Source organism: Mustela lutreola, chromosome 5 (genome assembly GCF_030435805.1).
Source record: "Mustela lutreola isolate mMusLut2 chromosome 5, mMusLut2.pri, whole genome shotgun sequence".
In the NCBI taxonomy this organism is placed as follows: domain Eukaryota; kingdom Metazoa; phylum Chordata; class Mammalia; order Carnivora; family Mustelidae; genus Mustela; species Mustela lutreola.
In genome coordinates this window covers 83271686-83288733 of record NC_081294.1, presented here as the reverse complement: position 1 = coordinate 83288733, position 17048 = coordinate 83271686, and the positions used below count along the sequence as shown (strand labels likewise).

The window sequence follows — 17048 nt, the reverse complement described above, 5'->3', positions numbered from 1 at the left end:
AAAGAAAGATGGTAATTAAATGCTTTATTTGGTCCTGAATGGGATCCTAGATAACACATTACATTTTTTTTTTTGTTTCCTGTGTAGGAAAAAGAGTAGACAACAGAAAACATCGGGTAATTAAATCAGACCTGTAGACTAGTTAACAGTTCTTTAAAAGTGTTACCTTCCTGGCTTTGGTTGTTGTATTGTGGTTATGTAAGAGCACATCTTGCTTGGGGGACAGGCTGAAATGTTTAGTGACAGATGGGCATTTGAGTTTCAGCTTATTCTCAAATGGTTCAGAAAAATTATATATATATATATATATATATATAATTTACATTAAATATTTAGGTAATGTTAACTAATATATAAGACCATATATGAGGGGAAAAAAAAACTTGGTAAGATGTTAGTATCTAGGAGATCTTGCTTTGAAGGGTATTTAGGAATTCTTTTGTACTATTTCAGCAGTATTTTTGTAAGCCTGAAATCCTTTCAAAAACAAAGTTAAAATCCATGAGTCCCCCAGAATTTCTCCAAGACCTCAAATACTCTACTTGGATGACCAAACTCAACGCGTATCCCCACTACCCCCATGTTTATAACCAGTGTTGTTCTTGCCCTGTCCGGCCTGCAGCCCCTTTTTTCTCCCCGAGGCTGAGAATGTTCAGAAGGAAGGACAGCAACAACTCGGGCTGCCCCTCACCAGGTAAGGGCAGGCGGTGTGAACACCCAGTCCAAGAGCTGGCTGCTCCCATGACACTGCTGCTTGGCTCCGGGGCCCTCCTCAGTGCAAGTGACATCCCAGCTGCTCACGCTGAAGGCGGGGCAGAAGGACGCCTAAAGCCCGATGAAAACTGGTCCAAGAGTGCTTAGCAAGACTTGCCTTCTGAAAGTCTCAGCCCCAGAGCCTGTCCATGAGCAAGTTCCCAAGGGAACCCAGTAAAATAGGAAGTGAGCAGAGAGGGAGCTGGCCATCTGTTGCCCAATTGCTTTCACCTGAGCCTGATTTATTTTCTCTCCGAGCACTCCTGGCTGATTTAACAGATCAGTTTTCTCTTTGGGGAAACTTCAGTGATGTTCACAGTCTCGTTCTTTGCAGGATGGCATGGGAACCCATCTTGCCAGCAATTCATGTGAAACACTGGGGTTTCCCCACACTCCCACTCTCCAAAGGCAGAGAGTCGGTCCTGAGAAGCCCTGAGTTTTCCAGCAGTCGGTTGCATCTGGACTCAAAACTGAGCTTCCCCGAGCTCCCGGGGCCTGCAAATGCAGTGCAGCGTTTACTTATTTGCGGACGTGCTCCACTCGGCGCTATAGCAAGGAAGAGCGGTCTCCAGGTGGCTGTTTACGTTCAGCGGGCGAAGCAGGCACAGATACGACGTCTGTGATAACTGTGCAGCATTCTGCATCCCACCATGTCAGTAAGTTAGGATTTGCAATTATGCTCTCTTCCCTGTATACGACCCAACATGGGCAGGAGTTCTGTGGTGCTGTTCATGACGTTTAGCCCTTAAAAGGGAAGCCACCGGTGTTGGCTATACCCTGCTTCTCTTCCGTCTGCCGAAACTGTTGTTTGTGCTGGTCCTGGGCACGCGCCTTTGGAGCTGGGTTAATACCACTTGGGCCAAGAAAATGGCTTCTTTGATCTGCAGATCCGGCCTGGTGTCAGCAGCTGGGAGCGTGTCCCTCTGAGAGCAAAGGCAAGGTGGTTTGAGATGATGGCGTCTGGATCTCAAGGAAGTGGTACTGGCTTGTTTGCTCTTTGAACTGCATTTATTGTGATGTAGCACTTCTGAGAGGGAGTGCAGAGGCAGGAAAGTAATAAGGAAGTGACTGCCAAGGGAAGGCTGCCTGCCACATTAATCTGGCCCTCCGGGTTGTGCTAAATGATGTAGAAAGAACTTCAAGATCAACTGACATTTCAGTAGGCACCCGGAAATCCCATCCATGATGGGAAGTGTGACTTTACCTATGGCTGGCCCACTGTAGTTGGGGGATGTAGCCCTTGTGAGTGCTGGGGCTACAGGCCAGGGGTTTTGGGATTAGGCAGGTAATAACTCTTTGTTTACTGGCTGCTCAGAAGACAAGTCTATCTGAAGTAGAAAAACCTGATGTCTGCAGGAGAGCTTTCATGTTTCTATTGTAAATGAGGTGGCGAGCAGTCAGCAGCCCAGACTGGAGTCAGACTGCCTGGGCTTATTTCCGAACTCTACCCGTGCCCAGCTGTGTGGCCCTGTGGAAGTTATTTACTTGCTCTGGGTCCGAGTTTCTTTATCTGTAAAAGGGGGATAGTAACAGTACTTACTTTGCATGGTTGTGGTGAGACGTTTAAAGAAGTAAATATAAGACATAGGACAGTGTCTGGCACATAGAGGGGATCTGTAATTGTTGGCACAAAAGTATCATGATAAATGGAGAGACGTCTTTAAGACTGTTTCTGTGGTCCTGCTTCTTGATTATCTCCAAGAATGGAAAATGCTACAGGTGGAGACAGATCATTAAATGGGCTTATTGTTACACTCACTGCTGCAGCTTCCTTTGCCTCAAACACCTAAATCTGTTCTCTGTCTCTCTTCTCTGTCTGATAATTTCACACACTAATCTGAAAGTAAGGATAATAATAACTCTAGGGGCAGCTGGGTGGCTCAGATGGTCAACGTTTGGCTTTAGCTCGGATCATGATCCTGGGGTTCTGGGATTGAGCCCCTTGTTGGGCTTCCTGATCAGAGGGGGCCTCCTTCTCCCTCTCCCTCTGCTGCTCCCCCTGCTTGTCCTTACTCCTCAAATAAGTAAAATCTTAAAACAAGAACAACACTTTAGATGGTTGCTGTGAGATGGTCTCTTTTATTCTCCCCATTATGTGGATGAGAAAATTGAGACTCAGAGAAGTGAAGTGACTTGCTCAAAGTCACATAGTGAGTCACCCCTGGGCTACAAGTGTTTCAGTTCTGTAGCCTGGACTCTTCCCTACTCTGCCAGAGAAAGCTTGGGGCTGGAAGTGGGGAGGAGAGAGAGAGGCAGGAGGCTCCCAAGCAACAGTGTTCTCAGAGTGAGTGAGTGAGTGAGTGAGTGCACATGGAAATTCAGTACATATATCCTAATAATAATTAAGCAGATGACATACCTTGACATACCTTGACATAATTCCAAACACACATCCTGACTGCTTTTAAAAAATGACAGATTGCTTTTTGCTTGTTGCACAGTCCTTGCTCAAAGAGCTGTGCGGGCCAGTCCCCTTGTTTTCCAGACAGGGAGTGGGACTGGAGAAAAGGCAGTCATCTGCCTCTACGCATGTGGCATCTCCCTAGAGCTCCTCCTCCCTGTGCAAGGGCCCTTTTTGGCAGAACAAAGAGGATGAACCTATTCAATTGTTGGTTCAACACATATTTATCGTATGATCAAAAATGTTGGATAAATGAACGAATCTCCTTGACATTTGAGCTTGTTTCTGTTCGCCTGTGACACTGCCTGTCTGGTTCCTTCTCGATCTTCAGTCTCTGTGCACACACCACCTCCTTGGAGAAACCGTTCCTGCTCACTCTCCCTAATGTGGCTCGTCCTCCTCAGCCATTCTTTGTCTGGTTGCTTTGCTTCCTTTCTAACACCTGTCATATGGAAGCCATCCTGCGTGTGTGTTGACCATTTACTCCCCTTTACAAAGGGAGGAACTGTCCTTGCGCAGTTCACTGCTGTATCCCAGGTCTATGGTGCGAAAGGTTTTGTCACACGCTTGGTGCTCAAGCAGTTTGCTGGGTGGAAATGAATGGATAAATGCGTGAGGGGACACTGATGTCTACCCAGGAGGAAAATATCCTGTGACTTTAAATGGGGGCAGGGTAAGAGCTAGGACACTGGCCTGAAGCCCCTTGGTCATCAGGACGCATCCAGCAGGAGAGGGACTCATTGGCACATGCATTTTCTGAATTACAAAGTGTGCCAGGGGCATGTAATTCTATTACCTGGCACCTAAGAGGAGGGATTTTCATTGAAATCCTGGCCAGCTGGAAGCATGTCTGCGTCAGTCCTATCTGCAAGGCTTCTGTGAATGGACTTGCCGTCAGCACCGTCAGCCTTGACAAGTTGCAAGTCCCCAAAGATGATGCACCCGTATGCTCAGCAGCTGGGCTGCGGCACACCGACAAGCCTGCACCTCACGCCTCCAACAGGTGAGGGAGGGGATGAGGTGGAGGCAATCAGAAGAGGAAAGACTCATGGACATTAGGATAATCGATACATTGAAAATAATGGTCATTAGTACCTCAACCGTGGGCCGCTTCCCAGCTTATGTGAAAAGTGATGAGAACAAAATCTGAGACTTCTAGTCTTACAGAGCCAGCCCCGCTGCTTGTGTACCATGACCTTAGATGAGTGAGGTGTCCTCTGAGCCTCAGTTGTTCGATCTAGTAACTAGGGGATCCTAACACTTAACTCATGGAATTGTTGTGAGGAATCCCTGGGAAACCTGCCTGTGAGTAATCACGGTAGCTGATGCCACAGAGCGTTTTCTATGGGCCGGGCCCGGTGCTCATGACTTTACGTTCATTCCCTCATTTCCTCCCCACTGCACCACTCCAAGAATGACGACTACACCTGCATCTTACAAGCCAGGGGACTAAAAGGCTGGGGAGATAAAGGACTTGCCCACAGTGGCACAGGGAAGAAACCTAGAACCTGGATTCGAACTTGGGCTACCTGGCTGGCTGCGCTCTTCCCTCCCCGTGAGTTAGCGCCGTATCTGCATGGAGCACATGGCTGATGAATGGCAGCGAGTAAGTGTCTGTGCTACTCAGCGGTTCCGCAGCTCACCTGCCTTCGAGCCTCTGTCACGCCCGCAGACTTCTCCGGCAGCTATCACTTCTAGACTCTTTGCGCACCCCAGCATCTGGCCTTCCTGCTCCCTTCACGTTCCCTCGGATCCTATGAAGGGCTGAGGTGTTGTTGCCACTCTTCAGAGGAGTCAAGAAAGTCTCAGAGAGGGTAGTCGGTCCAAGGTCAGAGAGCCAAGAAGACCAGGATTTGAACCCAGGGACTTGTGATCCCAGAGCCCAGGTGCTTTCTCTCCACATGGCTAACATCGTTTTTCCATGTTAACGTCTTTCAGACCATGTTTCTCCTCCCTGAAGCCCCCTGACAACGGAAACACTCCCTCATTGCTCTCCCCCCTTCTCATTTCTCTTCGTATGACAGAGCTGCGTTTTTACAGTACTCTCCGGTTTTGAATTGTGCTTCCATATCCGTTTATTGGTAATAACTACCACTTATTGAACTCTTTGATGTACCCATACAACAATCGGAGCTGTACATGCATGATTTCACTTAATCCTGCCAAGAGCCTGATGAGGTGGAGGTTCTGATACCCATTTTACTGATGGGAAAACGTTTGGGCAGGTGTTGTAACTTATCCAAGTTGGTTTCGTTATTTGCCAAAGGAAACTTAACTAGGGAGTGACAAAGCTGGGACAGAAACCCAGATGACTTGGTTCCAAAACCCTTTACCCGAGCTATTATTATTATATTGCTTCTCCATACCTTATAATGTTCTAGTGGATTGGGTACCTAGCTGGTGTAGCTATCCCCAAATCCTTGCTGACCGGAACTTTAAAGTCTAGTCCTTTGTTGGAGGTCTCCTTGATGAAGACGCCTTAGGCTCTCAGAATTGCCAACATCTAAAAAGAGCTTACACTTAAAAAAGGATTGAGCTCATAAATAGAATGTGCAGAACGGGATATTTGGAAACATGGTTCTGATATCTAAAATTCCCTTCCAACCGGTGCCGCCCCTTCTGAGCGACTGTTCTGCCGCTTGTCATGGAAGCTGATGCTGTCTCACTAGAGCTATGACTGACATGTCCTCTTCAGGGAGTGAAGTTTTTTCCAGCTCTCTCCTTGACAGAGATGTAAAACATCTTCCCAAAGAATTGGGAGCCGGGAAGGGGAGGGTACCACCCTTTGACTGCACTCCTGATTTGAATTCCTCCTTAGTCCTCCAGGTGGTTTTGTTGCCTCCTTACTTTCAGATGTCAACGTGCTTTTGCCTTCTTTGTGAAGGTCTGCTGAATGCCACCAGCTCTCACAGTCCTCTTGGGTGGTCCAGGGAGTCGCTGTGTTCATTGAGGAGGGCACAAGTATGGCTCTAGCCTCTGGAATATATGTGACCTACAGCAGTCAAACTCTGATATCATCCAGTCTCTCGGTCATGCTAGCACTGATTCTAATAGCATTAACTGAAGATTCACAAAATGACTTTTGCAGATGCCTTTTGCCTTTCTCCCCAGGTCTTGGCTAGCATCCTTTTTAGTCGTTAGTAGCTCTTGTCCATCCAGCAGTGACCCTATCTGCATCATTAGCTTGCATCTGTGGGTGTGTGTTTACCCCTGAAAGCTGTCGCTTTTGAACTTTGGATAAATACCGGCATGGAAGGCTGGAAGATGTTCTTGCTCTGAGTCCCCCTGTTCCCACAGAGAAGATGAAAGTGGAGGGTCATTTTGGAAATCATACCCCCCATCTTCTGGGTCTCTGTTCTGTATCATTTGGAGTGAGAACAGGCAAAACCAGAAATAAATTCATGAAAAGGGAGAGATCTAGGGAATGCAAAATAATTATCGTGCTCTGACGTCAATGATCCAGAACCACACTGCAAGCTTCGGTTCTTTTTCAAGTTGCTTGGTTGTGTCTGGCTGCCCTTGGAGCAGGGGTACATTTGCTTTTTGGATATCTCTGTAGAGAACACTCTCAGTTACCTTCCTTCCCACCACCACATCTTGATGACAGTTTTAATCTGGGTGGGCTGGCCCCTCTGAATTAAACCATCCTCTGACCCTGCCCCCACCTGTATTCCTGTGATTTCAGAAGCACATACCCAATTTGTGTATCCTCTCCAGCCTCAACCATGTTTTGTGTTAATAGTCGCAACAGAGGGACCCGGTGATTTAAGATTAAGGTCTGGGCTTAGAGTTCTGGATTCTAGTCCTTGTTGCCTTGGGCTGGTCATTTGATCTCTGAGCCTTAACTGTAATCTCTAAAACAGGGTAATGCAAAACCTCTTCTCATAGGGTTGGATAGGATTAGATGGCATAATGCAAGTGAAGTTCTTGGTACATAGTAGGTGCTCAATAAATGGTGACAATTTCTGCTGGATGGTGAGTCAGGGACAATTTTTTTTTTTTTTAGTATTCTCCCTACCATCTCAAACTGGTTGTGAAACCTTAAATAAGGCACTGACACATTCTGAGTCTCAGTTTCCTGATCTGTAGTCAGGGGACAAGAATAGCTTTTGCCTGCAGACTTCACAAGGTTCTTGGGAGACTTTCTAGCAGTGGCAGCCAGATCTGTTTTGGTTTCAGATTCTAAGGGGCTGCTTCTGGTTTCTGTAGTTGACTCCCCGGGGGGCAGGCAAGGCCAAGAGGAGAGCCGCCTGGAAAGCCGTGTACTCAAAAGGTTCAGGGACAGTCACAAACCATATCTTACCTATTTGGGAGCAGCAAGGTCTCTCTAAGCAGCGGTACTGGGAAGGATGCGTACAAAAATCCCTCTAAACTAGAACTTCTTAAAACCAGATACGCTGTACATCAAAACCTCAATTCCCAGCAATGACTCAAAGCCTTAGAATCCCAGTGACAGAGGCCAGATGGGAGTTCAAATATTCAGCGGGTTTCTGTGGCCTCAGGTTGCGATAGCTGCTTTGACTGGTGTTTACTGAGCAGATCTATGAGCTGCACTGAAAATTCCATATGGTACATGTGCAGAAAACGTACAGGGGAATGGTAAGCATGGAGTTCATGATAGTGGTTATGAGGGAAGAGGGGGAGGGGAAGAAAGAATGAAATTGGATGAAGCACACAGCAGGCTTCAATGGAATGGATGATTACTTTTTAAAAAGCTAGATGGTGGGGGCACCTGGGTGGCTCAGTGGGTTAAGCCTCTGCCTTCGGCTCAGGTCATGGTCTCAGGGTCCTGGGATTGAGCCCCCCATCAGGCTCTCTGCTCAGCAGGGAGCCTGCTCCCCTCCCCTGCCTGGTTCTCTGCCTATTTGTGATCTCTGTCAAATAAATTTTTTAAAAAATCTTAAAGCAGCTAGATGGTAGGTATATGGTTATTTGTTTTATGATCATGTATATATGTATATATATATATGATCTAATTTAATTTAAATAAGGGAGGAAGGCAGAAAGGAGCTCCCAGGTCCAGTAGAATTCCTAAGAAACCCCACTCTGAGAGGCCCATATGTGTTTTCTCTCTCCTGTGAACCACTGAGCCCCCCCAGTCTCTCATGGAGCCTGATCCAGAGTGGGTGCGGTATAACTGGTATCGGACGGATGGATGGACGGATGTGGAAGGCTCCTCAATGCCCCCCGCCCCCATCACCTTTGATCCCACCTTGGCTGCATTCTGTTTGTGGAAGTGACGGTCAGCAGGCAGAAGGCCTTCCAGAGAACATTTTGTTTCTGCTCTGGTCTAGGACACAACACTATGGCCTGGCAAACAGATGGCTTGATCATTTAATATTGTTCTATTTCAAGCAATATGTCCTTGCAAGATTTATTCGTAGGGACACCGAGCTGCTGCTGCAAGGTTCTTCGGAGTTAACTCTTCTATTCTGCCTGCCCAACACTCTCCCCGAGTGACTGTCATTCATGGTCACCTGAGAGGTTGCTGGAAGTGCTCACACTCCCTATGCTCGGCCCAGGGCAGACCTGGGGTCTTTACCGTCCAGACGCAAACAAGAGGAGCGCCCGTGGGAGCAGCTGCTGGCCCCAGCTTAGCTGAGCTCGCTCAGCACTTGCTGCCAGCAGACAGCCTTGATAGGACTTCCCTCTGCCGCCAGTCCCAGTGGTGCACATCCCAGGAAGGATATCCAGGGGCTGGGAGGCTGGTCTGTGTGGGCAGAGGCGGGTGAGAGGGCGAGGATCATGCCTGCTCATCTTACTGAAACAAGCAACTTCCATACCTGTTTACTTGATGCTAGAGGAGCCGGGAAGCTAAGGGCATTGCTTGAACCTGTGAAAATGTTTGCTAAAGGAACACAGAGACCACTGAGCAAGGAACTGTCCACCTTCTAAGTCCTCTCCTTTCCTAAGCCAAGGGCCCGATGAAAGTGATTATCAAGGGCTGGACAGTGGCTGGGACACGGGCTGGGAGAGTGCTGGGCTTAATAGCAGAGCTCTTCATCTCTGAGGGACCTCTCTGGGCGTCATTCTCTACTACAGAGTAATAGTCAAGATATTTAGCCATTACCATGGCGCAGGCACTAGCCAGTGAGAACGAAGAAGAGCTTTACTGCTGAAGGTCTCAGCTGCACCGGGCCTGAGCTCTTAGGCTGCTGGAGGGTAGAGTGATGGGGAGAATGTGGAGAAAGGGCTGCGGGGAGGAGTGGGAGCTCCGAGCACTCACTGTTTGCCTAGCACTACAGGCATTGTTCGTATATCGGCACCCAGTGTGGCTACGTTCCCGGCCTACTGTACGAGACGAGAAAGTTAGATTTGTTCTTAGACATCAGAATCACTTGGGGAGTATGCTGACAACACAGATGCCTAGATCCCACCTCAAGACTGTTGACCAGGGGCGCCCCGGTGGCTCAGTGGGTTAAAGCCTCTGCCTTCGGCTCAGGTCATGATCCCAGGGTCCTGGGATGGAGCCCCACACCAGGCTCGCTGCTCTGCAGGGAGCCTGCTTCCTCCTCTCTCTCTCTCTCTCTCTCTCTCTCTGCCTGCATCTCTGCCTACTGGTGATCTCTGTCTGTCAAATAAATAAATAAAATCTTAAAAAAAAAAAAAAAAGACTGTTGACTGACACCCTGTTAGGCCCAGACTAAGCTTGCTACACTCATGAGACCCGAGTGCCTGGATGAGGATCTCTCAGGGTCTAGCTCTAACTTTCAAGGCATCCCTGGAGACAGAAATGATGTCCAGCGCAGAGATTCCAGGAGAAGATGCTTCATTCACATGGTGGTTATGTGAGTGAGCAAAGCAGGCTTGGGGGGGATGGTGTGGCAAGTGGAAGAACGCATGTCCACCTAACTACAGCTTGCCCCTGACCCAGCCCTGCTGGATCGCTGCTGTTCTGAAACGGCAGGCCTGGGATGGACGGACCTTCCACATTTTCACCGGAAGTTGGAAGTCAGGGAGCCCTGCATTTACTGGGTCAGTCCTGCATCTCACCAACTCCTAGGCGGGGCACTGCTTTATACTCTTGCTGCTCCAAAAGCCCTGTCTGTGGGTGGTGGAGGGCAAAGGAGGTGGTGCTGGTCCCACTCGAGAAAGGAAGCCCTAGGTGAGGGTCCTGATGCTGCTTAAGGAAACCAGTTCCTCAAGTATGGCTGTAGCCTGGCTGCCTGGGTGGCTTGGTCGGCTAAGCATCTGCTTTTGGCTCAGGTCATGATCCCAGGGTCCTGGGATTGAGCCCCACATCGGACTCCCTGCTCGGCAGGGAGTCTGCTTCAACCTCTTTCTCTGCCCCCCTGCTGCTTATGCTCTCTCTCACTCTCAAATAAATCAAATCTTTAAAAAGAACAACAAAAATGTATGGCTCTATGCTGTGCCCCCCCACCACCTCTCAGATGCCCTCCTGACCCCAGCCCCAATCAGAGCCTGCCCTCAGCACCTTTCGTAGTGCTCAGATGCCAGGGTCGAATCACGAGGTGAAAGGGGCACCTTTCTAGTGACTCTGAGTCTTAGGCGAGGGATGGAGTTCTCACAGCTTGACTTGTCTTCAAACATGAGGTACTCAGTCTACCTGGGATCCCTTGAATGCTCCACAAAGGAGTGGATTCCTCTACATATAGGAGAACTTGGCTTGATTACTGCAAGTGCTAAGTGCTGCTTTCTTTGCTTGGAATGCCTTCCCCAAGCCCTTTTTCTCTCTGACTCCTATTCATCCTTTAGGACTCAGCCTACCCTGTGCTCTGACCTCTATGACAGGGCCATACTCATTTATTTTAGCACCACCGCCCCGGACATGGCCTTGCTTTAGACTTCCTCACCCGGAATTTCAGTGACGTGCTCCCTTAAAGACATTCAAGTCTGATATGTGTGAGGTGTGTACTATGTCACTTGATAATACAATGACAGTTAATCCTCACGCTAGCCCAATGAGACTGGCACTAGTATCATTCCGCTGTTATCAGTGAGATTGGCTCAGAGAGGTTAAGTAACTTGCCCAACATCACTCGGCTAGCACGCGGTAAATGGGGATCTGAACTCAGTCTGCATGTGGCCGAGGCGGCATCGGCATCCATTACGCTATTCCCTGCGGCTGGGGATCAGTGGCCTAGGTCAGGGTCGCTCTCTTCATTCATAAAGCACAGTCCCATGTTGGGCTTTGACGTCAGAGAGCTTGAGCTTGGGGTGTGGGCAGCTGTCAAACCCACTCTGCTACCATCTGCGGCTACCCTTTGTGCCTTGGTTTCCCTGGCTTTGTCCTGGGGACAATTACAGTTGCCTTAGGACGTAATAGCAGACATTATAGGAGAGGACGCATCTGCTGTCCTCATTGTGGTGCCCAGCACACGGGGACTGTCCAAAACGTGGTGGTGGAAGCAATGATCGGAAGGGCCAGTGAGTTCAGAAATCACACTCTCTTCTCCTTTCCAAGCCTCATATGGCTCCACAGAGACGGGCTTTGGTTTGGGAGGGAGTGTGTGTGATGCTGGGCATTAGTGAAGAGTCTGGAATGGGGGTGGCAAGCCTTTCGGATTGTTGACACTTCTGAGAAAGGTTACCCTATAAAGACAGTGGACAACTGGAAGACTTTTCTGTTCCATGTGGAAGGCAAGGACTGTGTCTCCATTACTCCCCTACAACCTGCTTGTCAGCCGCAATACTTAACACTAACGGGTCCCGCTGCTACAGAGGCAGAGTCTAAATATTTGCGTGGCTGGTGGTATCACGTATCTGTGCTCTGGGGGGTAGAGCAGAATGACTGAACTCATGGCTAAACTCACCGAGGGTGTTCTTCTGACAAGTCAAGGATGCCTCCCTCCGGCCCCCCCTCGGCGGGGTCGCCTGGTTTTGCAGGCTCCATCCTTCAGGCCCCACTTGTCAGGAGTGTCAGAGCCACTCTCCCTTTCTGCTTCTTGCCCGACATTCCCCTCTGCCTCCCCCATCTGTGTCTTTCTCGCTCACACCCACTCCCCACACTCTACCGCCCTCCTCTCTTGCTCCTCCCTTCCCTCTCCATCTTCCTTTGCCTCGTCTCTGTCCCGGCCGCTGTCCTCCATGCAGTGTCCCCGCTCCGGCCTTGCACTAGCATCTTCCTGACCTCGCTGCCTTATACCATGGCCCAGTGAAACAGCTAGAGTGCCCCAAACCAAGAGACTTCAGAGGAAGTAAAGAAGTTTGTAATGCAAATGCAATATATGTCTAACCTCAACCCCCTACACAGCTGTCTTGAAGCATGCTGTGTTTCCCGGGGATGTCAGCCTGGAGCCAGGATGAATGAAATAGCCAGAGTTCCATGCAGCCCCCTGTCCACAGCCCTGTGCTTCCTGCTCAGCTATCGTGTAGGATTGTACGTGGGAAAACAGATTCAGAAGTTGAAAGTATGATCATAGCTTTCTCTCTGACCTTCTTGTTTGGACCAAATCCAGGAAGCTGACTCCCTTTGGTTTTCGAGGATTCTCAGAATGATCAGATATCCATCTCACACCCTTCCCAGAATGTCCCCTTCACAGCCAGGATTAAGACTCAGTGGAGGGAACAACATGGCAGCCACTAGCAGCCAGTGTAAAGGCCCCAGAGGCTGTTCGGATGCTTGTTGAGAACACGGTGATGAGGTCAAAGAAACAATGCCAACATTCCCACCATTGTGACACCCCTGGCTGAAGTCCCTTTTAGGGCACCGTAGAAATTCTACACAGAACACAGGGGATGAGGCTGCCCACTCCATTCAGGGAAAAGGGTGGGCAGGTCCGTCTCCCACTCCTGGATCTGAGTAGTAGCCTTGCTGCCTCAAATTGTTACGTTTGCAAGGCCACATGCTTCATCTTCCTACCCAGGGCAGGACTCCCTGCGCCCACTTTTCCTTTCCCAGAGGTAACATGAGCAGAACAAGGACCCAGGCTTGAGTAGCCAAAGAATGGCAGGGCGCTATCAGTGGAGGCAGACTGTATTTAAAGGCAATTCACCTCTTTGGGGTCTGGGAAAAGCCACCCGTAGATTCATTTGCTGGGAAACACGGTCTGTGTGGCCGAAGTGGCGGACACCGGGGTCACGGTCTTGCCCAAACTTGACTTCCTTCGGAGGTCTGTCTGCTGTCCGGAATGGCAGCCGCTTCGGTGGGCGAATAGGATGTTCATCTCTGGGCCCGAGGGGGCTGCTTCTGGCTGGGAACCCTTCGGGGTGGTGGGCTGTTCAGGCTTTCCTGCGGTGGGATGGGAGGTGTACTGTTTGGCGGGAGGAGGGCTGTAGTTCTGAAATCTCACGGTTTTGACTTGCTGCAAGAGAAAGCAGAGCGGAGGGACCCGGGTGAGGTGGGAGCTGTGCTGGTTTCCCTGGGACTCGACTCCTGCTGTTTCTCAACGCTTGTCCCTCCTTAAAATGCCTCATTTCTGTACTCATTCAGTAAATACTTGTGTCCACTATGAGGGTCTACTCTGCATCGTGCCGTGGAGGTAGAGGTGGCAGATGTTAGGGGAGGTATGGAGCCCCTCGCACTGCAGCTGGGATGGGGTGGCCACAGAAGGCTTCCCGGAGGCAGAGCTATTTAAACTGAGAGCTGAAGAATGATGAGAAATTACCTAAGAGAAACAGGAGAGGCAACCCCTTGAGCAAAGGGCTGAGGCAAGAAGCTGTGGTCCCTTCCAGAAAGCCTTTCCTTCCAGAGGTTTGCCTTTCCTCTGTCCTCTCCAGCTGCCAGTAAGGCCTTTCTCAGGGCCCACCCCTTCTTTGGGGTACCCTCCACTCCCCCTGCTGACTCCAACTCCTAAGTTTCATAATGGCCTTATATGCATGGAGCAGAGTTAGCAACCTGGACACCTGCTGGCTGACTTTTGTCTGCAGAATGTTTGAGAGTTTGATTTAGGGGCCAACACATAAAATGGGGTGATGGTATTTAAAAATTCGAATTCCATATGTCTCTCTTTTTAAAATTTTTTTTTTTTTTATTTTCAGCATAACAGTATCATTATTTTTTCACCACACCCAGTGCTCCAATACCCACCACCTGGTACCCCGACCTCCCACCGCCCCCGCCACTTCAAACCCCTCAGATTGATTTTCAGAGTCCATAGTCTCTCATGATTCACCTCCCCTTCCAATTTACCCCAACCCCCTTCTCTCTAACTCCCCATGTCCTCCATGTTATTTGTTATGCTCCACAAATAAGTGAAACCATATGATAATTGACTCTCTCTGCTTGACTTATTTCACTCAGCATCATCTCTTCCAGTCCCGTCCATGTTGCTACAAAAGTTGGGTATTCGATATGTCTCTTAAAAAATCAAAGATCTGGTGCACTGAGGCCTGTCTCCTATATGGACAGTATCTGCCTGGAGCTGACTAGCAGGCCCCATATCCATGGGAGCCCCGGTCTCCTGTGGCCCAAGCCCCTTCTCTCCCTCCCTGTTTCACCTCTCCATGCCTGTTCCATCTCTATCTTGCACCCACAGGTATTTGCTCTAGCACACCTCTGATTTAAGGCTTCTCAGGGTTTTCTGCTACTGCTTAAGAATAATTTGTTTTCCATGAAATCGGGCCTAGTGTCCCCCACTGAGAATGCAAGTTTCTTCATACTTTTGACCCCCACCATATCTTGCAGAGGTCTGAGCACCTCTTAAATGCTGATAGTTTGAGGGCCGTATCAAACAGCCTGGCGTAAAGGGAAACTGGGGCCTGGAAAATGGAATTATTCAGATACTAAAATTCTGAAAAGGAGCTCCCAACATTCACATCCGTCAACACTAACTTTTTCCAAATGCCTTTCCTTACAAGCTGATAGCTTAGCATGAAGAGCATGAGTTTTTCTATGAGATCTGGAATCTACCCCAGATACCCCCATGTGTCAGCTGTGTGCCTTTGAGTAACATCCTCTAACTCTTTAACCCTCCATGTCTTCATTTTAAAATGAGGATGATGGGGGTGCCTGGGTGGCTCAGTGGGTTAAGCCTCTGCCTTCGGCTCAGGTCATGATCTCAGGGTCCTGGGATAGAGCCCCACATCGAGCTCTCTGCAGGGGAGCCTGCTTCCTCCTCTCTCTCTGCCTGCCTCTCTGCCTACTTGTGATCTCTGGCTGTCAAATAAATAAATAAAAATATTTAAAAAAATAATAAAATGAGGATGACGATAATAATACCTATTACAGAGGGTTGTTGAGAATAGTATCTACTACAGAGGGTTACTTACTGTCAGGATTAAAGGAGATGAGACACGTCAAGTCCTCAGCACAGGGCCTACTAGGTTGTTAGCATTCAGTAAATGCTTAACAAAGAGAAGGAGACCAAATCCTCTTTCCTTTTGGAGGGGAATGGGGAATGGTGCTGGTTTTGTGGTGATGGTGATGACAGTGGTGATAGCCAATAAACTAAAAGGTAACAATCACCTAATTTTCTCACTGTCACTTCCTGTATCTCATTGTCCCTCCCGACTCAAGGATATTCTATTGAGAGATACAAAAACTCCTGTCTCTAGTGGGAAAAGCCCTCGACTAGAAGTTAAAAGATCTGACCCTCTGTCATAGAGGTCACAAAGTTGTTGGGAGTCATGATAATTTGCTGTGACCTTGATGAATCACTTGAATTCTCTGGGGTCTCCGGTGCCTCTTCCATACCACGAACGCCTGTGTAAGCACTTAACACGTCTCCTCTTGTTTCATTTCCACACCAAGCCTGTGAGGTCGTTCCTATTCTCAACTGCTATTACACAGATTAGGCAAAAAGAGTCTTGGAAAGGTGCCGTGTTTTGGCTAAGTCACCAGATAGCAAGCAGCTGACCTGGAATTCAAATCAAGATGTGTCTGATGCCAAAGCCATGTTTTTTCCAACTCATCTGTGGGCCTCGAAAGGACTATGGAAGAAATATTCGGGAAACATAAAGGAGATCCAGTAGGACATCTGCAGAGGGTACAAGGGGGCTGAGGGGCTGTGCCTGTGTGTGTGTGGGGTGTTACTGTGTGAGGGTTGTTTTGAGGCTGCGATTTTGATTCCTTGTCCGCTAAAACAGAATTCAGGAGTTAGGACGCTGTGAAAAGTTAGGGCTATAACCTATATATCCCTATATATATCCCTATATATAGGTTATATAAGCCCCCCACCCCCTTATGTCACTTCACTCCTACCTTTTCGGTGCCATTTCTTGGGTTTTCTGGTTTCACCAGGATCGATGGTGGGGCAGACGCAGGTGGTTTAGGTAGAGGCTCACTCTTGATGGGGATTTCCTTGCCTTCCATGATGAGGGAACTGGCTGCGGAGCGGATCCTGGTGTCACTGCCCCTACTGACGCATGTGAGGGCAGGCTCCCCAGTGGGAGTGGGCTTAGGTCCCACTTCTGCCACCACCGTTGAGGGGGAGGAGGGGACCCCCTGCGGCTGGCAGAACTGGAACTGCTGAGGCCGTACAACCATGGTGGGATTGCGTCTGAGGGAGCCCACCACAAGGGCAGGGATCCCTGACTGGACGGGTCTCTGTAGGGATCCATCTGAGGAATGATATGACACAGATATCAGCATCAGGGGCCGCTGACAGCAGGTTGGGTTGGGGTTGTGTAAGCCAAGTGTCCTGATATCCCAGAATAGCTAAGTGCTCTCCCCATTTGAGTGTGCTCACATTCTCTCAGGGTCTTTCAAAGGTGACCTTATTCTTTTTTTAGTGCTGTTGGCTGATGCTGGCAGGAAGTAACTGGCTCGCCCAGTGTTGGGTGGTGGTGGGGGAGGGGGGGCACCGTCAGAAGGTACATTACTTCCATTTGCCGCCTCTCTCCCTCACACACACGCACACACATGCACTCCCACTCTCTCACTTCAGGACTAGCGGTTGGAAAGTGAAGAAGACAAACCTAAAGAGACAGCTTCACAGTGAGAAGCAACAGGGGCATGCAAACCAAAGAGGAAATGGAAGACAGAGACAGCAAA

The 17048-nt window shown here is 49.1% G+C and overlaps 1 protein-coding gene across 7 annotated transcripts in view; it reads right to left on the bottom strand.

The window, feature by feature from the left end:
* Positions 1 to 17048, bottom strand: part of SH3RF2 (SH3 domain containing ring finger 2) — a 125562-nt gene that overhangs the window by 4246 nt on the left and 104268 nt on the right. For 4 of the 7 annotated variants that reach the window (XM_059174944.1, XM_059174945.1, XM_059174946.1 and 1 more), the window contains 2 exons: positions 16257 to 16615; positions 13111 to 13419 (listed from right to left, as the gene is read on the bottom strand). In XM_059174944.1, the coding sequence (XP_059030927.1) occupies positions 13144 to 13419; positions 16257 to 16615 (635 nt within the window). In that variant the 3' untranslated portion in view covers positions 13111 to 13143. Of the gene's footprint in view, positions 1 to 12550; positions 13420 to 16256; positions 16616 to 17048 lie in introns of all 7 variants that reach the window. The other 3 variants (XM_059174949.1, XM_059174950.1, XR_009353946.1) reach the window with 2 other exon arrangements.